This window comes from Lagenorhynchus albirostris, chromosome 9 (genome assembly GCF_949774975.1).
Source record: "Lagenorhynchus albirostris chromosome 9, mLagAlb1.1, whole genome shotgun sequence".
Taxonomy (NCBI): Eukaryota; Metazoa; Chordata; class Mammalia; order Artiodactyla; family Delphinidae; genus Lagenorhynchus; species Lagenorhynchus albirostris.
Window position 1 is genome coordinate 52,540,356 of NC_083103.1, and position 26,611 is coordinate 52,566,966.

Here is a 26,611-nt window from a genome sequence, read left to right on the forward strand (position 1 = left end):
AATACACACACACACACACACACACACACACACACACACACACACACACACACACACAAATTTGTATATGAATATTCACCGTACCTGAAACAAATGTCCATCAACAGATAAATGGTAAACAAAATGTGATTGATATATAGCCATACCCTGCAATGTGATTCAGCCATTAGAAGGAATGGAGCATAGATACATGCTACAACGTGGATGACCTTTGAAACATTATGCTAAGTGAAAGAAGCCAGTCACAAAAGACCACATATTGCATGATTCCATTTATATGAATGTATATGAAATGTCCAGAATAGGCAAACCCAGAGAGCCAGAAAATACATCAGTGGTTGTCAGGAAATGGGAGGAGGGAGGAATGGGTGCAGGATTTCTTACTGGGGTGATGAAAATATTCTGGAATTAGATAGCAGTGGTAGAGTATGACTTTTTGAATGTACTAAAACTACTAAATTGTATACTCTGAAAGGGTAGGTTTTACGGTGTGTGAATTATATCTCAGTTTTGAAAAATTCCTTAGGCTCCCAGGTATCTTGTGTGAGGAGCACAAAACCCTCACTGGCGGTGGCAGGCCTCCGTAGTCCCTCCCTGAGTTTGCCTTCCATCTCCCTGGAGATGGGGTGAGAGGTCCCACACCCCCTCTCTGTGTCAGAAGTGTCCTCAGGGCAGTTTTCAGGCTCCAGCGGAGCTTGTTGAATGAGCGGAAACTCCTGCCAGATTGAGAGGCATCTGAGACAATGGAGTGGCTTCTGCAGGAAGCGGGACCCCAGAAGGGGAGGAAGGCCAAGGAGGCCTGGGCTGCCGGGGGGCGCAGGTGGTTTTCATCTAAATGGAGGGGTGAGGTCTCCCAAGGCCAGGCTTCCAGGCTCGTCACTGAGATTAAACGTCAAGAGACCCTGAGAGATGCCTCTGAAGGGACTGCAGTGAGTGGGAGACAGACATGGTTACCATGGTTACCATGGGAGAAAACCAGGCACACGTAATGGGGCCAAGAATCCAGGTTCTAACCTAGCTCTACCTTCTGAGTCATCTCCACACATGGGGCCTCAGTTTTTCAAGGGTTAAATGAGAGGGGTTAAATGGGATGACCTCTTAGTGCCCTTTCTGTGCAGACAAGCAACCTGGTTCATGTACGATTTGGGCATTGGGCTGGTTAGTTCTGTGATTATAGCCAGGGTGGTGCCCTGTGGAGGTGTTGGTATCTGTTCCAAACTACCCCCAGGAAAAGCCTTTATGTCCTGACTTTGGACCAAGACTTGACCATGCACTGGACCCCAGACCTCTGATCCTAGACTGAGTCAGACAGACCCAGACCCAGACCCAAAGTCAGCCTCCAGGAACACTGGATGTCTCACAGATATAGGCCCCAGGGGGGCCAAGGCTGTGCATTTCTACACCAGGGCCACAGCTTAAAGGTTACGTGGCAGCATCAGAAACTTCTCCCTAGAAGGAAGCTTTACGCTGGGAATGGAATGAAGGTGTGAATAGGTGGTCCCAGTGGGATCTGACAAGCATGGGCACATGGAGCACACACACACCCTCTTAGGAACGGCTCTTTCAGCACCTGGGACGCAGGAAGGCTGATGGTGCTTTGACTCAGATTCTCACCAACCCCTGATACACCTTGGGCTACCCGGTCAGGGCCATTCTCTGGGATTCCATCTCCACTCTCATGCCCTGGCTGTCTGTCCCACAGGGCCAATTGGTGAGGAGCTCCAGGTGCCAGACAAGGACACCAAGGCCATGGTGGGCACAGAAGACACACCTGGAGGCAAAGCCAGGCCAAATCCTCAAGATTTGCGGCCAAGTGTGTTTCACAGCATCAAGGTACCTCTCAGGGCCTGGCAGGAGCAGGGCCATCCAAGCCCAATAGAAAAGGCTCTGCCACTTACAGGCTATAAAATGCCAAGCAAGTTGCTGCCTTTCCCTGAGCCTCAGCTTCCTCATCTGTAGAATGGGTAGCTGTGATCTACAGAAGCACTTAGCTTGGTTTCAGGCACATGTTCTCTCCTTCCAGAGAGGCTGCTCTGTGGGCAGTGGGTGACCAGTCTTCTTGGCTCCTGTTTTTCTAGCAGGAAAGAGAAGGACCCCAGGGATCCTGAACCTGTATGAATACTGGGAGTGCTGGCTCCAAGGGCAGCCCTAAACATCCAAGCCTCCACCAGCACCTACAGGGTGCCAGGCCCCGTGCCGGAAGCTGTCCCCACATGGTCTTATTTAGTTCTCATAATAACTTGAGGAGGCAGGGGTGTCTTCCTTGTTGCACAGATGAGGAAACTGAAACTCAGAAGAACAGACACTCTATTTTTTAAGCTCTGGCATAAACACCCTATTTTTAATTCTTTGAAGCAAGCTTTTTCTTCTCTTAGGAATTCTGCCAGTTTTTCAGTAGGAGTACAGGCAGGGAGGGTGTTCGGGTGAGGCTGAGTGAGGTGGGGTGGGTAGCTTGGGGGTTTGCTGTGTGCAGGTGGTCTCCCAGGGGAGCTCCAGGGGACGACTGGGTGGGGTGGGATCTGGGGAGCTTCCTGGGGAAAGGGGCAGGGTGGTGGAACACGGAGCGGGGTCCAGTCCAGCCTGTGGGACCTCTGGGGGTCAGAGGGGCTCCTGTCATCCTTGGCCCCATGAAGACCCTACTCTCAGTCCTGTGGATTTCAGGTTGCCCCCGGGCTCCTGGGGTACCCAGGACGGCTTTCCTAGTTTTTAGGCCTGTGTGAGAATCCATGCATTACTCCAGTATCTCTCTCTCTCTTCTTGTTCTGGACTCTTCTTCTCTTCCTCTCTCTCCTCCTGTGTGACTGTCTCCTCTGACTCTGTTTCTCTATCTCATGGCCTCACTTTCCCTCTCTCTCTCCAACCCCACCTCGTCTATCTACCACCCACCCGCCGCGATCTCCCCGGCCCTCCGCCCACCCGCCGCCATCATCACGGCCCCTCCGACAGTTCTTCGTGCTGTGCCACAGCCTGCTGCAGCTGGCGCAGCTCATGATCTCCGGCTACCTCAAGAGCTCCATCTCCACGGTGGAGAAGCGCTTCGGCCTCTCCAGTCAGACCTCGGGGCTGCTGGCCGCCTTCAACGAGGTACTGGCCCCGGCACAGCCGCAGGGGGGGACATTGAGGGAGGCTCACCCCCCTCCCCCTCCCTCACTGCCCCAACATAAACCCTTCCCCCCAGTGCCACATGCAATCCCATCTTAGCTCCTTCCTATCCCACCCTTGGGGGTCCCTCTTGGGGGACACGGAGGATTTTAGAGCTAGCCAGGGTCCCCGTGTCCCCCCATTCTCCTTTTGGTTCCTTCACCTTTTCAGGCACCCGGCTATTGTCTGCCCCAGGAAGGAATCAGAGGAAGCCAATTCAACAGTAGTGAGAGAGGTTTAAATTAGATCAAAGGCAGAACTTTGGGACCTTGGCGTGGTTGGGGGAGGGGATGATCCCACAGCGTGGAGTTGCCCCGGGATCCACAGGCCTCTGCCTCTGGGATGACAGCCAGACAGCCAGGAGTGGACAATCCGCTTTAGGTGGACTGGGAGATCAGAGTCCAGCTGTGCCCAACCCCTTCCCCAACAGATGTTTTCATCCTCAGAAAAGGTCACAGTCCTGAGAACACTCTCTTTCTCCCTGACCCCCAGTAGATCTCTGTGAAATTCTCTCTCCCTTGGGTGATGTGTCACATTCCTCCCAACCCAAGGCCTGTGGTCTACACCGAGTCCCCAGGTGTTCCTTAGCACTCCATCCTCAGATCTCAGAGGTGGGAAGAGAACGTCATTACCTGGGGTCTTGGGCAAGTCACTCCCTGACTCTAGGCCTGTGTCCCATCTATAAAATGGAGAGTGACTGTCCTTCCCAGGATCAGTCCTCCCACTGACCTTCTGCTGATACTGCCCCCCTCCATCGGCAAGGAGGTGAGGGGTAAGTACCTCACCCGCGGTCACCAACCAGTGAGCCGCAGAGTGGAGTGCACACCCCAGCTTCTGACGGCAGAGCCGCCCTTCCCTGCAAACTCTTACGTCCCCTTCAGCACCCACATCCGGGGGTTTTGATTCTAAGGCTCAAAATCCAAGCCTTAGTCCTCTGGCTTTAGACTTTATTTGTTTCTCATTCATGACTTCCCAGAAGTTCTAACACGGGGCCCAACCCACATTCTAGAATAAAATTGAACTTCTAGCCCTGTCCACGCTGCTCTAATTTCTCTCCTCTAATGGGACACTAGGGACCTTCCTAGGAGGACCCAGAATCTGTATTTTTAAGACGGACCCAAATGATTCTTATTCAACCAGCTAGTCCGTTCTACAGAAGGGAACACTGAGATTGGCGATGGCGACAAGGCCGGCCCTCTGGCCCACTTGAATGGGTCCTCTCATCCCTTTGCAGGTGGGGAACACGGCCCTGATCGTGTTTGTGAGCTATTTTGGCAGCCGGGTACATCGGCCCCGCCTGATCGGCTATGGAGCTGTCCTCGTGACCCTGGCGGGCGTGCTCATGGCTGTCCCACACTTCATCTCAGAGCCGTACCACTACGACCACACCAGCCCCGGTAAGAGCAGGAGGGGCTGGGCTGAGGGTATGGCTGGGCTGAGGGTATATCTGAGCTGCTGCATTACTGTGCACAGGGCCCCGCCCCAGGTCTCCAGCGGTTAGGATGGGCCCAGCTTCCCAGAACACCTACTTGTCCTCCCCACACCCCCCACTGCCTCCTTCAGCCCGGGCGGGTCCCTCAGGCAGCCCTGGGCAATGGGGTAGTGGGTAGTCCTGGGGCAGAGGTGAGGCCCTCTGGGCATCGCTTGGTGAGGGCCTGCTTTTATTTTTGAGGTGAGGGTGGGTTTACAATGCAGCCCACTTTAGGGCCTGGCCTGTGTGGATCCTCAGGAAATATTTATGGATAATAATATATAATATATAACAATTTGTATATAATAACAACAGTATCACACACCACTTACTAGGCACCGCTGTTCTAAGCCCTTGATGTGTATTGATGCATTTAATCTTCACAAGAAGCCAAGACATTGATGAAAGAAAGAATGAATGAGTGAATGAACAAATAAAACCATGAAAGAATTTGGGACAGGAATAGGGAAGCCCCTGTTGAGCCCAGTGGGATTTTGTTGAGAGTCAACTTGACAGATGGATGCCTGTCCCTTGGAGAATGACTCAGGCAGCCTTCCCTGTCCCATCCACCTCTCCACCCATTCACCCATCTACCCATCCATCCACCTACCCATCTACCCATCCACCAATCCATCCACCAACCCCTCAACAATCCATCTGGTGGTCCACCCGAGAAACCCTTAGTGCTGCCTATTTTGTGCTGGACCCTCTCAGGGGACTCAGTCCTTGCCTACTGGGAGCTCCCAGTCTGGGAGAGGAAACAAACAATACCTCCCCTTCCCCCACGCATTGTATCAATTGTGTGAGGAAGGAAGAACAGGACCGAAGGAGCCCAGGGAAGGAGCCCACGCCCAGCCTCCATCATGGAAGGCTTCCCAGGGGAGGAGCGCTGTCAGAAAGCATCCTTCCTCCCTTGTCCTCCCATCAGCTCAGACACCGGAGCTCCTACTCTGTGCCAGGCCCAGGGGTGGAAAGATGGAGCAGGTACAACCAGCCCCGAGAAGCTGCGAGGGAGCGTGGGTTGGCGTGAGCATGGGCAGCTCTGCCGCAGGCCAGAACGTCCAGCACCAGACAGCCAGGGGGAGCTGGTAGAGCCCTGAGTAGGGGAAGGATACTGGAGGCTGGAGTGAGCTGGAGGAGGTGGCAGTTGAGAGAAGGTGGGCATTTCAGGTGGAGGGAACTGCACAGGCAATGGCTGGGAAGTGGGGAAAGTCCAGGAGGAAAGCAGAGTGGTTATCTAGGCCTGAGTGGAGAACTGTCAAGAGACCTGACTAGGATGCTGAAAAATTACACTTCCTCACATTCCTCCGTCCAGAATCTTCACTTTAACAGGGATTTTCCTGTGCAGGATCACAGACATCCTTCACCCTCACTGCCATACAACACCCTTCTGCTCCCCATGAAACCCCAAGCAGACCTCTTCTCCTGCCTGAGCCTCAGTCTCCACATCTGTACAATGGGTGGACCGGACTTGGTGACCACCAAACACGCACGCTGCTCTGACATACAAGGCTATTTCATTCACTCGTTCCTCCTCATTAATGAATTACTTATCATTAGTATTTATGTGCCAGGCCCTCTGCTAGGTACTGGGGACCCAGGGGTGGAAAAAAAAAGATCTTATTAAAGATCCCCATAATAATCCTCATATCTAATGTCTTGTAGGCACTGTGCACAGGCACCAATCACCACTCCTAACGCTTACAACCCTTCGAGCAGGTGTTATCATTATCCTATTTTATAAGTGAGGAAACTGAGGCACAGAGAAGGAGGTACTTCCCCAAGGCCCACAGCTAGTAGACGTGCCCTGGTAGCCTGGCCCTAGAGCCTCTGCTCTGAACTACTGAATTATTCTGCTTCTGAATTCCATATTTGTGTAGAGCTTCCAAGCTAGGGGGCTTGTTCAACAGATGACGGACGAAGCTGAGCCCAGAGGGGCTGAGGGCCTCTCTGCCAAAGTCTCACCGTCTTCAACCCAGGCAGTCTTGGTTGAGGGTCCAGGTCCTTGACCTTGGCTCACATGGCTTTTTCCAGCCCTAAAGAGTGGCTCTCTGGGCTGGGTGGACATGGCTCAGAGTTCCCAGAAAGGGCTGGGCCAGCCGCAGAGAGAAGGCCACTTCTACACCCGCATTCGGGATAATAATAGTATGAGGGTCTTCTTAAGTTTGCTCAGCAAATATTGGTGAGCTACAGGAAACAAATGTCTGGTACTAATTTAAGAAATTTCCCTTTATTGCACTCTGCATCTGTGTCCCGAGCTGACACCGAGCCTCCCCATAAGGAAGGTCAAGGGCGCCAGAGCCCTCCACAGCCCAGGCCCAGTGTCCCCGCTCTTGCCTGGCCCTGCTTTCAGCCCTGGCTTCGACCTTTACACTCTGTGAGCCAGCCATGCTGAACTTCTCAAGCTCTTGGTTTTGCATGTGCTGTGACCTCTTTCTGGAACACCCTCCCCCACCTTCCCTTTCTGGAAAATCTTTTTTTTCTTCTCCACCCAGTTCAAACTCCACACCTCCTCGGACCGCCCCACCCCTTCCACCTAAGAGTCACTGTTGCCATGGCACTTCCACATACCTCTGGTTTAAGAGCATGGACTCAAAGCTGGACTGCCTGGGTTCCAATCCTGGCTCTAACCCTTGCTAGTTGCTGTCTGAGCGTCAGTTTTCTCATCTGTAAAATGGGAGTAATGAGAGCACCCCTTCCCTGGGTTTGTTGTAGGGGTCAGATGATTTATATACAGGGCATTTAGAACAGTACCTTGCATCAGTGAGTGCTATATAAGTCTTAGGTATTGTCCTAATATTTTTTATCATCTCTCAGCAGACATGCCACAGGACTTTGAGGCCTCCCTGTGCGTGCCCACCACTGAGGCCCCAACCTCAGCCCCAGCCCCATCCAACAGCAGCTGCTCAGGCTACACAGAAGTCCAGCATCTGGCCGTGGTGGGGATCATGTTCACGGCCCAGACCCTGCTCGGTGTGGGCGGGGTGCCCATTCAGCCCTTTGGCATCTCCTACATTGATGACTTTGCCCACAACAGCAACTCACCCCTCTACCTCGGTGAGGACCTGTCCCACCCCTCGGGCTCTGAGGGAGGGCGCGGCCCAGGTCAGGCTAAGTATGAGTCCCTGACCTCTGCCCCATGTGGCTGGTAAAGGGCCTGAGAAGCCCTGGAGAGCTCTCCGGCCGTGACCAGGGGAGATGGGCTGCTCTTGCCAGTTGGAGGCTGGGCAGGCACTAACCTGCAGAGGGAAGCCGGGCTAGAGGGGTCTAACCTAGGCTTCCTGTTGCAGGGATCCTGTTTGCAGTGACCATGATGGGGCCAGGCATGGCCTATGGGCTGGGCAGCCTCATGCTGCGCCTTTACGTGGACATTGATCGAATGCCGGAAGGTGAGCCTCAGAGCACACAGTTGTCCCCGGGGGCACATAGACACAGCTGACTGACCACTGGTCTCATAGGAGACACTGAGCCGGGGGACCCAGGTTCAAATCCCAGCAACCCCATGACCTTGGACATGCCTCTTTCTTTTTTTTTTTTTTTTGCGGTACGTGAGCCTCTCACTGTTGTGGCCTCTCCCGTTGCGGAGCACAGGCTCCGGACACGCAGGCTCAGCGGCCATGGCTCACGGGCCCAGCCGCTCCGCGGCATGTGGGATCTTCCCAGACCGGGGCACGAATCCGTGTCCCCTGCATCGGCAGACGGACTCCCAACCACTGAGCCACCAGGGAAGCCCTGGACATGCCTCTTAACCTCTCTGAGCCTCAGCTTTCCCATCTTTGAGATACTCTCTGTCCCGCCCACCTCCCAAAGCTGTAATCACAATGCAGTGAGAATGTGGAGATAAGCTACAAGGAGCCGTCAGATGGAGAGGTATAAGTGTTGTCACTATTGTTACGTGTCTTCACCTAGTTCCACCCCTGAGCTCCCCCAGGCCCCCAGCCCCCTGCTCAGATACACCGTGGAGCAGACAGGGCCACATACTCTTCTTGGCCTGTGGGGTACTCCCATCTGTCGGGGGACAAGCCTCAGGACACAGAGAGGACACTGGCGTGCCGGAGAGAACTTTGGAGCAGGACTCCGCTACATTGGCCATCTCAGATGGGAAATCCACTGGGTGACCTCTAAGGACCGTTCCAGCTCTGACCACTCAGAGCCTGACAACCTGTGCTGAGGACACCATTTGGGGAATAGCGGTCTCTGATCCAGGTAGTGGTCAGTGTGGGCTAAGGAGTGGAACTGAAGCTGGGTCCGAAGGCAGCCAGGAGGGAGGAGTGTTGGGGATCCCAGAGTCCTGGCGCTCTGTGAGGAGCGGGAGTGGAATTTTTTTAGAACAGGTCACTGTGGCATCTCAGCTGCCTCTGGTCACACCAAGTAGCTCTGAGCTCCCAGCTCTGCCTTCTGCCTCGTGGTGCTCAGATGTCCCATCCCTCACCTGGAGATTTTCCAGCAAGCCCTAGAAGCCTCAGGTGACACATGAACAGGTAGATGGACAGGCAGATTCTGTTTCTTGTTCTCTGGCTTTTGCCCACGGGTACCTCCAGTCAGGACAGGCCTGGGCAGCTCTGAACAAGAGTCGCTAGGGATAACCCTGCCCCACCTCCCTTCCTTCTAGAAAGCTGGGCCAGGAGCCAAATGTGGACTCTGGTTGTAACTCCTCTCTCCTTCAATGGAACAGTCTTGGGAGTCAGGAGTCAGTTTCCCAGACACACCCCAGCACAGGGGATGGGGGTATGTTTCTGGCTCTACTGACATCATCCTGGCAGCTATGCCACCTTCACAGGCAGATGTGGCATTCCTGTGGACCAATGTGCCACCTCCCTGATCCTTCTTCCTCTCTGGGGGATTGCATGGGTTGGGTGGGTCATATCCACTGCAGGCACAGACTGGTATGTGAGAAGCGGATCTGAGTTGTGTGTGTGAGTTCCCACCAGCCTGGCACAGAAGCCAGGGGAATAGTAAGTGGAAGAGGGAATCAGTGCAGAAGCCAACTTTGCCCCCAGTTTTACAGATGCATTTGCTGAGTGCTGACTGTGTACTCTGGCCCCTGTCCAGGAGGAGCTCAGGATCGAGCACCTGGGAATCAGCCCCACTCATGGGGTTGGTGTCATCATGCATCTGTATTGTTAGAAAGTGTTTGCAGACGTTGTTGAAGGAGGAGGTACCCAACTCAGCCTTGGGGTCAAGAGGTCTGTTGGGAGAGGGGGGCACTTCAGTCAGGAGGTACACCTGGGATAATCTTGCCGTAATTACACCTGGAGGGGGATCAAAATCACCTGGGGAATTTGTGGTAAAAGTCACATAATATAAAACATACTATTTTAACCATATTTAACTGCATAGTTCAGTGGCATTAAGTACGTTCACATTGTTATGCAACTCTCACCATCCTCCATCTCCCGAATTTTTCACCTTCCTAAACTGAGGCTCTGTCCCCATTAAACACTAACTCCCCATTCCCCCTCCTCACCTCCCACTCCCACCCTCACCCCTACCCCCCTGGCCCCTGGCATCTACCAATGTACTTTCTGACTCTATGAATTTGACTTTTCTAGGTACCAAGTATAAGTGGAATCAAACAGTATTTGTCTACACCTAATGTATATTGGAATGCATTTTTAAGATTAGCTTAATATATGTCCTGCAAAGATTGTACCTTCTTTTTTTTTTTTTCCTCCCTGTGCTATACAGTTGGTGGGGAACTTGTTAAAGGCACAGATTCCTTGGTCACCTTCCCACCCCATCCTGTGGCAGTTCTAAGCTGGTCATGGGTAAGGCCAGGTGTTTTTGACAAGCACCCCTTGTGATTTTAATCATCGTGCAGGGCTGAGAACCACAAAAGTCATCCTAGCCATCAGTTTCCTAATACTAATCACAGTAGTAACAGTAAGCAAAGAGGAAACACCCATGTAGACATTCTATGTGTCAGCACTATTCTAAGTGCTTTACACGTGTTAGTTTCTATGATTCTCACATCAGCCCTATGATGTAAGTGCTACTAATATCTGTACTTTGCAGAGGAGGAAACCGAGGCACCGAGAGGTTAAGTAACTTGCCCAAGGTTATGTTAGCAATGGAATTCAGGCCCAGCGGTCCATTTCCAAAGTCCATGACCTTGACCACGACACACATTGCCTTAATAGTTGAAAAAGCTGAGGCCCAGGAAGGGTCAGGGACTTGCCCAAGGTCACACAGGACATACTAACTGGCACAACTGGAACCCAGATCTCCTGACTCCCAGCACAGGCCACTTCATGTCTCAAGAGGCCAGTCCCAGGGTGGTGGCCAAGAAGTGACAGCCCACCTTGACCCTAATATCGCATGGTCTTCTCTTCCAGGTGGCATCAGCCTGACCTCAAAGGACCCCCGATGGGTGGGTGCCTGGTGGTTGGGCTTTCTCATCTCCGCTGCCACTGTGGCCCTGGCTGCCACCCCCTACTTCTTCTTCCCCAAGGAGATGCCCAAGGAGAAACGTGAGCTTCGCTTCCGGCGAAAGGTCTTGGCAGTTTCAGACCCACCTGTCAGCAAAGTAAGCCCCCTCCACGCCCCACTCTAGTCCAGGCTCCACCCCCAACCCACTTGTCCTCCTTGATAACTTTAAACTCCATCCCTCCTGGGCACTGCACATCGCAGCTTGCAAAGCCATCTCCCCCATGTCCCTGCACAGTGTGTATTTCCTGCCCCTCCACGGCTGAGGAGCTCGAGGGCCAGAGATGGAAGTGACCTACCCAAGATCACGAGACCAGCAAGGACAGTGCTGGAAGCAGAACCCAATCCTGTCTGAGCCTACTCCCCTCATTCTAACCACTACCCTACCGCCTCTCTGCTTTTTGCTTAAAGTGTTTGGTAGATTCTGAACGTGCTATAGCAATGTTAGAACTGGGAGGAGGTGGAGGGTTTGCAGGAGGATCTGGGAAGGCTTCTCTAAAGAGAGGGGAGTCGAACTGGACAATGAAGGACGTGCAGAAGCATGGAAAGGAAAGGGAGGGGCGTTCTCGGTGTGGAAACAGCCTGGGCAAAGGATTTGGCTATAGAAATGAACCTGGCCTTTTCAGGGACAGTGAGGGGACAGACATGTACTGAGTGCCTCCCTGGGGCCAGGCGTCAGGCTGGACCCTGGGGCTCAGCACATGGTCTCCACCCTTACTTAAACCAGGCATAGCCTAGACTCTGAGGACGGAGTCTCTTTAAGAGACAGATAAGTTGTTAAGTAACTGGCGAGGTACTGCAGGGGTATCTCACTGAACTCTTCTGCGCGGCTCATGGTCTTTCCTCAGAGGACGGCACAGGCCAAGGAGGTACAAGGATGTGCTCAAGGTCACAGGTAGTAGGAGAAGGCAGGACCATGTGAGGCCACTGGGCAGGAGAGATGATTCTGGGCCAGGGACCTCTAAGTTTTCCAGGGACCCACAAAAACACGAGGCCTGAAAAACAATAAATTGGCTCTAAAATACAAAAGAAGACAAAATAGAAATGTCTTATAAAAGCTCAATTGTATGTCACTAGCGTCAGCTTCATAACACTCATACACATTTCGTTACATTCTGAAAATGTGTGCATTAGACTTTCTTTTTTCCCAAGTCTGGGAGTATAAAGGAAAAACACTCCTGTTTCACCTGTCCCCACGTAATATTTCTGTGGATTTGATTGTTTGCTGGAGTGGCTCACAGAACTCAGCAAAACACTGACTAATGTTCACCAGTTTATTACATAATAAAGGATACGGTAAATGATACAGATGAACAGCCAGATAAAGAGATACATAGGGCGAGGTCTGGGAGTGTGCAGAGCACAGGAGCTCTGTCCCTGTGGAGTTGGGTACATCACCCACCTGGCTGTGTTCACCAACCTAGAAGCTCCCTGAACCCTATACTACTGGCATTTTTTATGGAGGCTTCGTCACGTAGGCATGATTGATGATTAACTCCCTTTTAGCCTCTCTCTCCTCTCTGCAGAATTAGGGGGCTGTGGTGGGCTGAAAGTTCCAAGCTTCCAATCATGGCTTGATCTTTCTGGTGACCAGCCCTCATCCAGGAGCCCACCAGAGTCACCTCATTAAAACGAAAGACGTTCCTATCACCAGGAAATTCCAAGGGATTTCGGGGCTCGGTGTCAGATGCTCTTACCACTCAGGAAATTACAAAGATCTTAGGAGCTCTGTGTCAGGAACCGGGATCAAAGACTAAATATTAGATCAAAAGATTCTCCTAACACCCTTATTTACAAGAGTTTTAGGACCTCTGTGTCAGGATTTTGAGAAATCACAGTCATAAATTAAGGAAGTTAGTTGTTGCTAAGTAGTTCAATTTCAAAGGGACAATTTATAAAAATCCTGTCAAATATTTTGCAGCAAGAATAATTCAATTTAATGTTGCAGGTTGGTGCATTTGAATGTTTACTGTAATGTGAGATAGTGCCTCATCCTTAGAGCAAGAAAATTTAGGCCTAAGAGGAAGGGCTGAAAATGTCTCTGCCTGGAAAAGCTGGGACTTGACTCCAAGTCATTCTGACACCACACCTGGCTGCCTTCACCAGCCCATCTCCCACCCGCTGCTCTAGCAGAGGCTATAATATACATGGGGTTGGGGGGGGGGGACCAAAGAAAATTGATGTTGGGACAGCCAACAGAGGCCAGAACACGAAAAGGCTTGCCTTCCAGCTTCAAGAGCAGTGGGTAGCCCTGGAGGGAGTCCTACGGCTTTAGCACCAGGTGCTAAGAACAGAAGGGATTGGTAGGGACAGGGGAGTGTGCAGAGAGCAGCTGGGGGCAGGGAGATCGATGTGACAGCTGTGGTGTTGATCCAGGCAGGAACCAGTGCATTGGCAGTAAGGCAGGGCGTGAGGATGAGTCCAAAGGGCCACGCAGGAGGGGGACCACACAGACCTGGATCTTGCTCTATGGGATGGGCATCCAGAGGCAGTGAAGGGCTGATGCTGGCTCAGAGGCGGGCAAGGCAGGCGTTGGAGAGAGACCAGTTTCGGGGGAAGAAGACAGCTTGGAACCACAGATGGTCCTTCCTGGTTCTGCCTAGCTCACGCCAAAATATGAATGAGAAGAAATTCCTGGAACTTGGGGAAGAGTTCTTAGAAGCAAGGGTGATCACAGAGGAAGGAAGGGAAGAGACTGGGTTGCCAGTTACGGACAGTCTCCAAGCTGGGTCTTGCCACAGAGAAGCGGCACTTCTCTGTTCTGAATTTGAACAGAGAAGAAGTTCATAGGGCCATGGGGTGGAAGAGGTGGAAGAAACAAGGCTGAGCCTCGGCTGTGCTGGGCTCGGTCATGTGACCTTGAGCAAGTCACTTCCCCATTCTGTTCTGTTGTGTACGATGCTGAGTTTAGATTCCTGGAGCAGGATTCTGTGTGCCTCGGATTCGGAGAGCGCACTATTCCTTGAGCGGAAGCTGCTGTGATGCAGAGATTCGGATTTTTAGAGCTGTGTCTCTGTGATGACTTGAAACCCTGGCTCCCTCGCTGTGAACCTGTCTGGCTGTCTGGATTCATTCTCTCAGCACATCGGGGTTGGGGAGTGAGGAGGGAAGGCGGTGAGAGGTTCTTAAAAAAGAACCGAAGGCTGAGAACATGATGATCTGCTTCCAGCAGCATTCAGGCAATAAATATTGATGTGGGAGGAACTGTTCCCCCGCCTCCTGAGGCTGCCTAGGCTGGGTCTGCTTGCAGTTGCTTGGGCTGGCCCAGCCCACTCAGGCCACTGATGGGGAGGGAGATGGACCAGGAGGAAGGGCCCAATTAGGCAAAATTGGCAGCCAGAAAGCCCAGGTCCTCATACATGGGATGTGTATCTTCCATGGGGAGTCGGAACAGGCGAGGGGAGAAAGTGAAGTGGGGGACTATTTCTGAAGTCCCTTCAAGCACCCCCTCCCAGGCTCAGGGGTCCTCCAAATACCCCCCTAGAAGTAAACGCAGCTTTTACTGGTATCCAGGAGATAGTGGTAGATTATATAAGGATTGCGTGACCCAGAGGAGGTCTCTGGCCTCAGTCTCCCTGTCTGTACAATACGCAGAAGACCGGACAAAGTCTGCTACCTCTGGCAGGTTCATTGGTGTCTCCTTTAAGTGGCTCCCTGCCTACGGGGCCGTACATGAGCACTTTTACAGGAGGACCGAGGGGTGTATCCCACAGCCCTTGCCCCAAGGAGCTCTCAGGTAGTGAAAGAAGGCCAGGAGCAGACAGACGGAGGATGACTGAATGACAGCTCAGGTTTCTCCCATGGCCTGTGCTTAGAGTTCTCTGCCAGGAGGGAGGGGATTAATAGTCTCCACAGAAAAGACTATGGGATGGGGGATGGGGGAGGCCATATCGGCATGGGAGGGGCAGGAGCTCTGCTTCCCTGCCTTTGTCTCTGTCCACGTGTCTGTGACCTCAGAGCTCAGGTGGCCACCCAGACGTCTTTCTAGAAGTGAACCAGGGCAGGCCTCACCTCTCTCAGGCCTCAGTCTCCCTGTCTACAATTAGCCAGTTTCTAAGGTCCTGTCAAGCCGCCGGGCTCCTGGCACATGGCTCTGCAGAGCCCATAGAGTAAAGATGGTCTCTTAGGGGCTCCCTAGCAGGTCAACTGGGCCCATACAGCTTTGTGGCTGTAGGATCCCATTCAGCCAGCAGCCCTCCTGTGCTCTCCTTAGGCCCTTCTGAGCTACCCTTCAGGCTGGACCAGGGGCTGAGAAGAGATCCCCTGGAGATCCTGTGTCCCCACCCAGACTCTGAACACCACTGGCCTCTGTCATGTTTCCCAGCAGCCTCAGTGTCTGTTATTCTGGGGTATCTCCCAGAGTCTGGGATTAGAATATTACCTGGTTTTAAAGTTCTATGTTTCTAGTAGTTGAAGATTCTCGAGTATTTATGTTCTATTATTCTAAGATTCTGCGCCTCAAATGCTGTGTGACTCCCAAAATTCACATTTCTAAATAGCTACAATTTTGGCCTGAGTCTATGAAATCCATTGTCTCCTAGTCATTAACCTCGATGTACTTCTTTGGGAAAATGTTCAGGGATGGGGACAAAAGTGGGCAGTGGCAATGGCCTTGAAAACCTAGGACTTAGGGCCCGTCTGTTGGGGTCTGCCCAGGAGGAAAGCCCCTGTTCCCCTGGGACTTTGTGCTCTCACTGCAGCCCCTGTGAGATTCGGGGTGACACAGGTCTTCTCTCTGCCTGGAGTCTCTCCCTTGCTGGCATTGCCTCCAGAGCCCTCCCAGCCAGCTTGGGAGCCCTCTTGTTTCCTTCCCCATCCCAGGTGACCCAAGCCTGTGACTCCACCCTCACCCCGCCTCAGCTCTCTAAGGTAGAAGGACCTATGTGATCGTCCACTTCAACGCCCACTCCCTCTTACAGACAGAGAGACTGAGGCCCAGAGAGGGTCAAGGCTGTGCCCAGAGCTTGGCCATCACCACCTCCCCCTGCACCCGTCTGTACGAGGCCAGGTCTTGGCCCCAAAGGTCTGAAGAGAGCCTTCCTCTCCCTGGCCTGGTGTGGATCAGAGCTTCCTCATACACTGGGGCGGGAAGGCCCTTTGGAGTGATCTGCTCAAGTGGTTGTCAAACTGCACCCCACAGAACCCAAAGGATGCCACCATAGGGAGACTGAAGGGGGGGGGGTTCCCCAGCAGGGCTAAGGACTTTCCTCTCCTACACACACACACACACACACACACACACACACACACACACACACACACACACACACACACACACACTTCAATCAGACCAGTTCTACTTTTCGGTGTTTTTCTACCAGTCTTTTGAGTGAGATTTCACTTGGGAAAAGGGTTCTGTTGCAAAAACCAGTTTTAAAAACATTGGTCTAGTCCAATACCACCAAATGATAGAGGAGGAGACTGAGGCTAAAGGAGAGAGGTGTTTGGTAGCCTATCTGGCCCGTGAGGCACCGTGGAAGCGTTTCCTTAGTGTCTGCACTGGAGGCATCGCTTAGTGGCAGGGAGGAAGGCCAACAGCAGCTTTGTCTGCACCGTCCTGACCTGGGTATGAATTCTGACTCTGTCACTTACTAAGTCTGAAATCTATAAAATGGGTATAACCATACAATCTATATTTTGGGGGGATTGTAAGAAGGAAATGGGGCAAAGTGTTGAGGTGGATGGTTCAATACCTGACATGCGGGTTCAGCAACCAGGAGTGCTTGTTCTTAGCATGGATTAGGCCAGCTTTAAAAGGAAAAATTACCTTTGTTTCCAATTTTCTTCTTAGATGCTTTTCTATATCCTACTTCCACTATATTCCATAGGGCTCACACCAAATACATGTACAGTACTAGTAAGAGAGTGAGAAATTAGGCCAACATGTACTGCCTACTCTGTACCATCCACTGTTCTAAGCCCTTTGTATTAATAGCCCATTTAATCCCTGTAACCCACCTATGAAATAGCTGTTACCCCCATTTTACTCCCGAGGGACCGAGTTACAGAGAGATTAAATAACCTGGTGGAATGGCTAGTGAAAGGTGGAGCTGGGATTCAGGCCCAGGAAGAACCATCGCAGGGCCTGTGCTGAGTCACTCAATCAAGACCAAGACCACTCATTGAAACACTTATTGGGTCCTGAGCTTTCTGGCAGCCACAGGTAAAAGAGGTGTGGCCAGTTGCAAGAATCCCATTGTAAGAGAGCCAGGAGCACACCGTTCCCTCAGAGAAGCTCAGATGTCCAGGACCTCTGCTAGAAGACACGATCTCCCTCCCATAGAGGGTAGGAAGTTAAGCAGATAACCCCATCCCTGTGGCTGCTTCCTGGGGCCAGATGTGACGGAAGCCGAGGGCTGGCAGAGAGTTCCACATCACCCATCAGGGTCAGCGCTGGCTCTGTGGGGCTGGGATCACAGCCCCGGCCCAGAGCCTTCAAGGAACACAGCTTCCTCTAAGGACAGCTCCTGGGTCCCCTGAGGCCCCACAGGCAGTGGGACCTTCCTCGTGCTGGACCACACAGCGTCCCGGGTCCCACGGGCTGCAGCATTCAGCACACAGCCCGAGAGGGGAAGTTCTGACCAGCTCCCTCAGCCCAGACATGCTGACCTGGGGAAACAGCTCAGATTGGTCATACTCTGAGCCCCACTCTGAGCAGAGGCTCGATGATTCCTGTTTCTGGAGCCCACTATTAGTCAGGAGTCCTCAAAACAGATGTGGAGAGAGAGGCGGACACTTCTGGAGGGAACAGAGACAGGGGCTGGAGGTCAGTGTACCCAGCACCCACAGAAGAAAGCCCAAGTCCCTCAGCCTGGCCCTCTGAACCGCCATGCTCCTCTCCCGAGAGGTTCTTGGCTGTCGTCAGTTGGCTCCTCCCACCTCCCAGACACCTCTCTTCCCACCCCTGCCCTTCTGCTAGTATATGTCCCTGTTTCAAATAACCGTTCCCTTCCTATCTCTCCAATCCCAGAGCTCACCTCTGCCTGGATGCCCTCCTGACCCCGCAACCCCTGAAGGTCTGTCCCTCCCCTCCCGTCCCCAAAGCCCAGAGGTCAATATGGGCACAGGGGGTGGTAATAAAGCCTAGTCTGCCAATTACTCCCTGGGTGACACTTGCCCTTTGGGGGCCTCCACTTCCTCTTCTGTGAAATAGGTGCAGTAATCGTCCCCACACCAGATTGTTGTGGGAATTAAATGACAGGGTGGATGTGAAAGTGCAGTGTAGACCACGTAGGGTTATACATGTGGCAGAAGCTGACACTGTGGTTGTTTTTACTGTTTACTTGGGGACAAAGAACCCCAGGCAAGGAACTCACAAGATGTTGCCTGTCTGAAGGGCAAGACTGCCTCTCCCTGATAGGAAACCTAGGAGGTTGTCAATCTATCCCCCACCCTTCTTACTTCCATTCCTGGGGCAGCACCCCTCTCGCTCCGGGACCCTGGACCTTCCCACACGCTCTCTCACAGCTTGGCTAGGACTCAGAACAGAGTAAGGAGATTCTCTAACTCTCCTTAAGGCAGCATATCCAAAAGAAATATCACGTGAGCCACAAATGTTGTTCTAAATGGTCTAGTAGCCGCATTCGAAAGGAAAAGAAATTAATTTTAAGAAGAATTTTCTTTAATCCGCTATATTTAAAACATTCTCATTTTAGCATATCATAACTATGAAAAACTAATTGTGAGATATTTTCCGTTCTATTTTTTATACCGAGTCTTTGAAATGCAATGTGTGTTTTACACTTACGGCCCGTCTCAATTTGGACCGGCCATTGTTCCAGTGTTCGGTGGCCACGTGCGGCTGGTGGCTGCAACAGACAGCACAGCTCTGAGATATAAATGAATAATAGACCCACAGTGCCTCATCCAGAGAAGCAAGACTCAGATGTCAGGCCCCTTCACATCACCCCACGAAGGTGCCTCCTGATTCCGCCAGTCCTGCACCAGACTTCTGATTCACAGGGCTTGGTGCATAAAGTGTAAGTTTTCGACTCGGGCAGGCTTGAGCTCAGATCTTAGTTCTGCCACTTGCTAGTTGTGTGATGTTGTGCAAGTTACTGTCGACTGAAAAAAAAAAAAGCACAACATGAGAGTTGTGAATTAAGTTTTATTTGGGGCAAAATGAGGACTATAGCCTGGGAGACAGCATTTCAAATAGCTCTGAGAAACCGCTCCAAAGAGGTAGGGGGGAAGGTCAGTATGTATGTGATTTTGGTGAAGCTGGGGGAGGAGGTGTGGTACCTGCAGTCAAGCACACATTTCTGTAGAAGGTTGCTGCTAGGAGCAGACGTCACCATGAAGGATTTTAGTGCTTTTCTAGGTATGAGGAGATGCACAAACTGGGCTCATAAAATCTTCTCCTGAAAATATCTAACTGTCTGAAGGCCTGTTCTGCCAGTTTTTCCCAGAGCACAGCGTGTCTTATTCCTGGTCTCCACCCTGAACTCCTTTCAGGGGATGTTGAAGGTCGGCGGTCACAGCGGCTTGTGATTTAATCCTTGTAGAGGCAGACGGCAAGTACCAGGTTTTAGTCAGCATTACCTAACCTCACAACTTATTTGCTCCTGTGTGGCGTGTAAGTCTCCTTCCCTTGCAGGTCCCAGTGAGGCTGGAGCAGGGGCCACCAGCCCACATACCAGTGGCCTGGCATGCCTGGAGTCTCCGTTCTGCTAGGCCCTGGGGGCTCAGTGTGGACCCTTTGCCCTCCCTTGAACCAGCAGCCATCTCTGAGCTTGCTGCCAGCACTATAGCATCTCCCGTTGATGTTCTTCTCATTTTCCTTCCAAGAGCCTGGCGTTGCCTGCACCCACTGCCTGTGGGAGCCATCTCTTGCACTCCTTCTTTTCATAGATGTTTCACAGACATGCACTATTTCACTCCAGGCCCTGTGCTAGGCATCAGAGTTTCAACAGAGAACAAGGTAAATGTGGTCCCTCCTCTTGCAGAGCTCAGAGTTCAGCAAGGGAGAGACACTGAACAAGGTTTTACTCAGACCCTAAGTGTGTATAAGATGGATAGTTATTTTCTCTGAAAATCAACTTAACTTCTACTCTGAATGCCCATCCTCCTGGCTCAGTAGGAAACTCAACTTCAGCCTTTCTCAGGGCTCCCCCACCAAGGTGAAGCAAAGGTCCTGAGGTCTTACAGGGTGTCCAGGCACCAGGGAGGTCCTATCCTCACCCCCACCGCACCCCTAGCAGGTATCAGCCTCAATCCATCCTGGCCCATGTGGCCCGCCCTTTAACCTGCTAGGAGTTGAGAAGCTCCATGTGGCTGGGAACATGGGGACCCAGCCTCCTTAAGTCCTTCTGCAGCCTGCCCCTCAGAAGTGAACTGCTTCCTTGGGTACTGTCGCAGAGGCTATGTGGCTTCCTGCTTCTCAGGGAACCCCTCTCTCCTCTCCCTCTCCAAACAGCCCCCCTCCCCACCCCCCAAAACACCCAGATTAATCTTCTCAATGGCATCAGGCTTTGGAAACAAAAGCCAGAAAGGAAAATCTTGCAACCATGACTTTCTGCCCTGCCACGAACCTCCCCTGAGGCCAGGAAACCCAGAGCCCAATACCTGCTGGAATAAAAAGTAGAGACGAGGAAGGGAGAAGCCCACGGGGGACAAACACACTTGAACGGATGTTTGAATGAATTTCCCTGCTGGGGCAGGGCCAGCCTTGAGGCAGCCAACACCTGCAAGTGAGGTGGAAGAGGCTTGGAACAGGGCACTCCCAGGGTGGGGGCCCTCGTGGAGGTCCTGAAATGTGGGGAGATCCAGTATTTGCTCCCTTAAAAAAAAAAAAAGATGAGAGACAGAAGAGAAGGTGTCAGACACCAGCCAGAGGATGAAGCTTATGGGGACCTCACAGAGGCTCTGTGGGGAGAGAAGAGACAGAACCAGAGACCTCAGATGAGCTCTCCAGCCCAACCCACGCTTCCCCATGGTATATAGCACCCCAGACCAGGGCGAAGTCAGTTTGTGCTTGCATGCTCCTAATGATGGGGAACTCACTTCCTTCCAGGGCAGGCTCATCCAAGCTGCTCGTCACATTGGGCTTCAGTCTTTCTCCATGGAACTTGTTGCTTCTAATCTTGGTCTCGGGCTGCACAGAAAAATGTAGTAAAATCAGACCCCACTTGATCACTTATACTTGAATGACCCTGTGCCAGAAGCAACTTCTCTAAGACTTAGTTCCTCATATAAAAAATGGGTACAGTAATAGTACCTGCCTGAAAGCACTGCTGTATTGGAGTAAGGCAGGCAGAATACCCAGCACTTAGTGCTGGTTCCCTCAGGGCCTTGGTTCCCCCTGCCCTTAGGGTGAACCAGCCAAATGCACACAGGCCCTGGAGTCAAGCTGTCGGGGTTCAAATCCTAGCCAAACCACTTACTAGTTGTGTGACCAGGCAGGTTACTTCATCTGTCTGTGTCCCAGTTCTATCTCCTGAAAAATAAGGATTACAATGGTACCTACTTCAGAAAGTTGCTGTGAGGTTTCCATGAGTTAATGGATTTGTCATTGGAACAACACTGGGATGGTAGTAAGTGCTTAGTAACCATTAACCATTATCTATCTTTATTTCCTTCCCTCTTTGGCGCAATCAGAAGACCATAATTGTATCACCCCTAGCCTTCTCTTTTCTGGGATCAGAGACCTTTTTTTCAGGAGTTGCACAGAGGCCATCCTCACCTAGGTGGAGGGGTACACTACAGGGTAGCCATGAGCTTCCTCAGTCGCAGGGCTGAGCAATCCCCTCTGGGTGTGGCCTGACTCATCCAAAAGGAGGAGGGGGCTGTTGCCTCTTGGCTCTCCCAACCCACTTCCCTTCCTGGCGCAGCAGACAGGATGGAACAGGATGGGCGCTGGAGGCCCCTGCTCATGGTGACTCTCCAGGTGATGACAGCCATGAGGGATACGGAACTGAAGATAGCGGGATGGCGATAACCTTGGATAGAAGTTGGTGATGCTGCTGGTGGTGGTGAAGACAGTGGTAGGGAGAACAGTGATGTGAGAGACGGCGATGATGATATTAGTGATTCCGATAATGATGTTGTTGCTGGTGATTCTGAAGGGTCAGGTGACAGTGATGATGTGATAATGATTGTGAGATTGCGCAGACAATTAGTGACCTTGACAGAGACAATGACAATAGTAAGGACTACATTGCTTGTTTACTTATGATGATATTGCCGATGTGAATGGGGGTGATATTTAAGGTGATGAGAATAACGATGATGGTGGTGGTTACGGTGGGAATTTTCACGGTAATGTCGGTTATTACGATGTTAATAATGGTGATGACAGAGTTCAACCATTGGAATTTCATCCATTTTTTCAAAAACGACTTAAGTATCTATGGGGCCAAGAACAAATGGGTCACTGCTGGCAGTGGCAGACCCCCGCCCTCTCCTCTCCCAGAGCCCCCTTCCCCAGCCCAGAGCATCTTTGAGCAGAATGCCTGGCCTCCAGCTGACTGCCCTTGGCCATGTGTCTTTCCAGGGTGAGGACGCCTCCTCTGAGCGGAGCCCTGGGGAGTCCCCAGAGAAGAAGGATGGCCTAGCCCAGATTGCCCCAGACTTGACTGTCATCCAGTTTATCAAAGGTGAGTGAGCTGAGGCCAGAGGTGGGGCCAGAGGGGCACATGGGACTGTACAGAATCCAGCCCTTCCAGCCTTTGTTGATTCACCTTCCACAGCTACAGGCCCTTCATGAGCACCATATATTCCTGGTCAGTCTTTGCTCAAAGGGTCCCCTTTGCCTGGAACATCATTTTTTTTTTATCGCCACCTATTAAAATCTTTCTTGTCCCTCTAGGTCAAACCACTCTGTCCTTCCCCCAGCCTGGCTCTCTCTCCTCTAGGCTCTCCGAACCTCAGGACTCCTGTGTCAGCTCAGATCTGGACTGTCCAACCCTTCTACCAAGCAGTGAGCGCCTGAGGCTCAGGGCCTGTGCTGGCTCATCTGTGACCCTTCTTCTCCTCCCACCATGGAGCCTGCAAACAGGAGGCTCTCAGTAAATATTTATTTTTATTAAAGTCCTTGGCTGTGGCATGGGCCAAAGGAGCTCTGGGCTGAAGTCCAGAAATCTGGGCTTTTGTCCTGGGCCCTTGCTCCTCTCTGGGCCTCAGTTTCTCCATCTGTACAGTGAGAGGTGAGATCCATGTCACTCTGACCCTGAGACTACGAACTCAATTGATCAATAACCAGGGTCCATGTTGTGACCACACCATCCTTTCTAAACAGTCTGATCCCACAAACACTGAGTGCCTGTGGTGCGTCAGAGCACTGGACAGCGAGTCAGAAGACCCGGTTCAGAGGCTGCCCCTGACACTGACCCGCGTACGATCTTTTACAAGTTACTTTCCTCCTCTAACCAGAGTTTCCTCATCTGAAAGATTGGGTCAGTAATCCTTGCTCTGCCTTTCTCAAGGACGGTTAGGAGACTCAAATGGGAGGATGAATGGAAGGTCCTTCATATGGATTAAAAAAGTGTGCTTATATTGATACGATACAATTATTCTTTCAGTCATCACCCCTGCCCTCCTGTTATAATTCTGACCATATCCCAGGACAGTAAGTTGAGTTGCCTGTGGTTTAGGAGGGCGATAACCACAGAGTTTGCTTGAACCACCCCCCATCCCCAAGGAATTCTGCAATAGGAAGTTAATTAGGCCCACTTCTTGGGGCCTAAGTTTTGATGCTGAGGTGCCAGTGATCTAGCCCCTGGTTCTCCAGTACTCTCAGGGAAAGGGGGGCCTGGAACCCAAGAGGCTGGGCCTAGAGGCAAGGGCTTAGACTCCCTAACCTCAGGTCACCCCCAGCTGCTAGAAGGCCCTAGTGTGCTGTTCCATGGAAGAGCTTGTTAATCATTGCTTTGGCTTCAGCCCAGAGGAAAGCTGGGGCAAGTTGCTGAAACTGGATCCTGGAGCAGGTGTCCTGGGCCAGATTATCTCTGATGGCTTCAGCTCCTGCATGATCCTAGGGGAGACCACGGCATGGCTGGCACAGGCCCTGTGGCTGGTCAGCCACCCTGGCTTCTGGGCTTTCTGCTGAGCTCCAGAGGTACCAGTCTGATCCAAAGGCTTGGCCTTGACCACCTAGGACCAGTGGGGAGGCAGAGGGAGGAGGAAACATGGTCCTTCTGCTGGAGGAGTCCTAAACTCAGGGGAAGACAGTCTCTGAGCTAAGGAAAGGCTATCTGATGGGGGAGACATAGTCCCTGAGCTGGGAGAGGCCCTGTTTGATGGGAGAGACACAGGTCCCTGTCTGATGGAGGGTACATAGTCCCTGAATGGAGGGAAAACTTGTCTTGTCTAATGGAGGAGACCTGGCTTCTTTGCTGGAGGAGGCCCCTGTCTGATAAGGGAGACATAGGCTCTCAGTGGACAGAGGCCCTGGCTTGTCTGATGGGAGGAGACATTGTGCTGACTTAAGGGAAGCCCCTGTCTAGTGGGAAAGAAAGTCTCTGAGCTAGAGACAGCCCTGGAGTTCCCCTTCAGGCATCCTTATCTAAACTAAAGGCATAGCCCTGCCCTCCAGAAATTTTCCATCTGTTCTAGGGACAGGTTGCAGATGCTGAAGAGAGATAGAGGATGGGGACAAAGTGTACTGCAGTGATGAGCACGGGAGAATGGGACGGAAACAGTCCATGAGATGGAGCCCTCTGGAGTCAGGCAGCCAGAGGCACGGGAACGCAGGACGGGGTGGGAGTGGAGGGATAGAAGGGACAACGACCCTTACACGAGGAGCCAGGAAGCTCCCAGCAACTCCTGGCCTGGCCCAGACCTTCCTAGACGAACTTGGGCGAGTCCCTGCCCTCTCTTGGCCCTACTTGCACCATGAGGTCACCCATACAGCTTGGGCCAAGCCCAGGCTGCTCCTGGCCAGGACAGCTCAAGGAGGGAGGCAAGCTGGGGCAGCTCACTGGGGTGAAGGCCCGGCGTCACTCCCTCCCCGCTCCAAGTGCCGCTGAGTGCACTGCGTGTGTGGCAAGGAACCGAGGACGGGAGGAAGGCCTGGGACAGGAAGAGGGGGAATTCCACAGCCCCAGCTCCCAGCCACCCTGCCCAAGAAAACAGTTCTTGGCCAGGCCCAGGGGGCTAGGGAACCAGCTGGCTTGGCTGGCCATGCTCTGAGGACAGAAACTCCCTGGCCCTGAAGCTGCAGGAACTGAAGGGAGCCCCGCTTTCACCCCCACTCGGCCCAGAGGAGCCCATGGCCATCTCCCCCCACCAGCCCAGCCTGGCAAGTGTTTAAAGCTCCTCTGGTGCCTCTTCTTCTTTTTTTTAATTTAAAAAAATTTTTTTTATTTTTATTTTTTTATTGTCTGTGTTGAGTCTTTGCTGCTGCACTCGGGCTTTTGTCTATCTGCAGTGAGCGGGGGCTACTCTTCGTTGTGGTGCCCGGGCTTCTCATTGCGGTGGCTTCTCTTGTTGCAGAGCACTGGTTCTAGGCATGCGGGCTTCAGTAGTTGTGGCACGTGGGCTCAGTAGTTATGGCTCGTGGGCTCCAGAGCGCAGGCTCAGCGGCTGAGTCACACGGGCTCAGTTGCTCCACGGAATGTGGGATCTTCCCGGAGCAGGGATCGAACCCATGTCCCCTGCACTGTCAGGTGGATTCTTAACCACTGCACGACAGGGAAGCCCCGATGCCTCTTCTTAGAAAGGCCTTTTCTCCTCTCTCCCTCATACCTTATGTCTAACTTCATCTCGCCTCCTGAGGGCAGAAACACATCTTTCTCTTTTGTTGTTGGTGGAGAGAAAATCCCACAAAGCCTTCTGGTCCGTCACCTCGGCTACCCCTGCTGATGAAGGCCCTGAAGCTCAGAGTTCAAGACCAACCCAATGTCATGTGCCCTTCAGTTTAGCAGACTTGCAGCGAGGGAGACCTGTACACAGGCATTGGTTTAGGAGGCAGCATGGGAGCGGAGGGCTTCAAAGCCAGAGCCGTCTCGTCTGTTCTTGTTTCCATGCTTTTGCCCCGGCTGCGCCCCTATAGGAATTCCTTCCCCTCCACCTCTCCAGATCCTCTCATTCTTCAGACCCTACCTCTGTCCTACCTGCAAGAAGCTGCCCAGCACCAGGCCTGCTCAGCTTCCACCTTCTCTGGAGGTCTTAGGTTCTGCTCCAACATTTTGCTATTTGATCACCTATTAGTCTGTATGTCCATTCATCCATTCTCTCATTCATTCATTCTCTCACTCATTCCATAAGTATACTACTATATACCCTGGGCTGTGGAGATTCAACGATGGACGCAACAGATAAAAATCCCTGCTCTAAATGAAGCTTACATTCTGCTGGTGTGACAGTAGAATGGCTAAATGAGTAAAATGTGTAGTATATTAGGTAATGTGCTGTGGAGAAACATAAACTAGGAATGGGGAAATCAGGGGAGTGGGCGCTGTCCCATGTTGGGGACACAGAAGGGAAAACAAAGGCCTGGGTTGGCTTGGAAAGAGCTATTGCAGGACAGGATGGAAAGGACTGAGTGGGGGTAAAAATGAGATGAATAAGTAGAACAGAAGATATGAGATGGGATGAGATGAATGAGACAGAATCAAATAGGATGGTATAGAAGGG

The 26,611-nt window shown here is 52.1% G+C and overlaps 1 protein-coding gene and 1 long non-coding RNA gene across 6 annotated transcripts in view; one reads left to right on the forward strand and one right to left on the reverse strand.

Moving 5' to 3' along the window:
• SLCO2B1 (solute carrier organic anion transporter family member 2B1) overlaps window positions 1-26,611 on the forward strand; it is a 53,455-nt gene that overhangs the window by 12,158 nt on the left and 14,686 nt on the right. For 3 of the 5 annotated variants that reach the window (XM_060160038.1, XM_060160036.1, XM_060160035.1), the window contains exons 2-8: window positions 1,703-1,833; window positions 2,947-3,084; window positions 4,376-4,538; window positions 7,430-7,669; window positions 7,903-8,001; window positions 10,948-11,138; window positions 22,530-22,632. In XM_060160038.1, the coding sequence (XP_060016021.1) occupies window positions 1,703-1,833; window positions 2,947-3,084; window positions 4,376-4,538; window positions 7,430-7,669; window positions 7,903-8,001; window positions 10,948-11,138; window positions 22,530-22,632 (1,065 nt within the window). The remainder of the gene's footprint in view (window positions 1-1,702; window positions 1,834-2,946; window positions 3,085-4,375; window positions 4,539-7,429; window positions 7,670-7,902; window positions 8,002-10,947; window positions 11,139-22,529; window positions 22,633-26,611) is intronic. The other 2 variants (XM_060160037.1, XM_060160039.1) reach the window with 2 other exon arrangements.
• LOC132526154 (uncharacterized) overlaps window positions 18,676-26,611 on the reverse strand; it is a 39,116-nt gene continuing 31,180 nt past the window's right edge. The window contains exons 3-4 of the long non-coding RNA XR_009542471.1: window positions 21,041-21,131; window positions 18,676-19,102 (exon numbers count right to left, since the gene is read on the reverse strand). This is a non-coding gene — a long non-coding RNA (uncharacterized LOC132526154). The remainder of the gene's footprint in view (window positions 19,103-21,040; window positions 21,132-26,611) is intronic.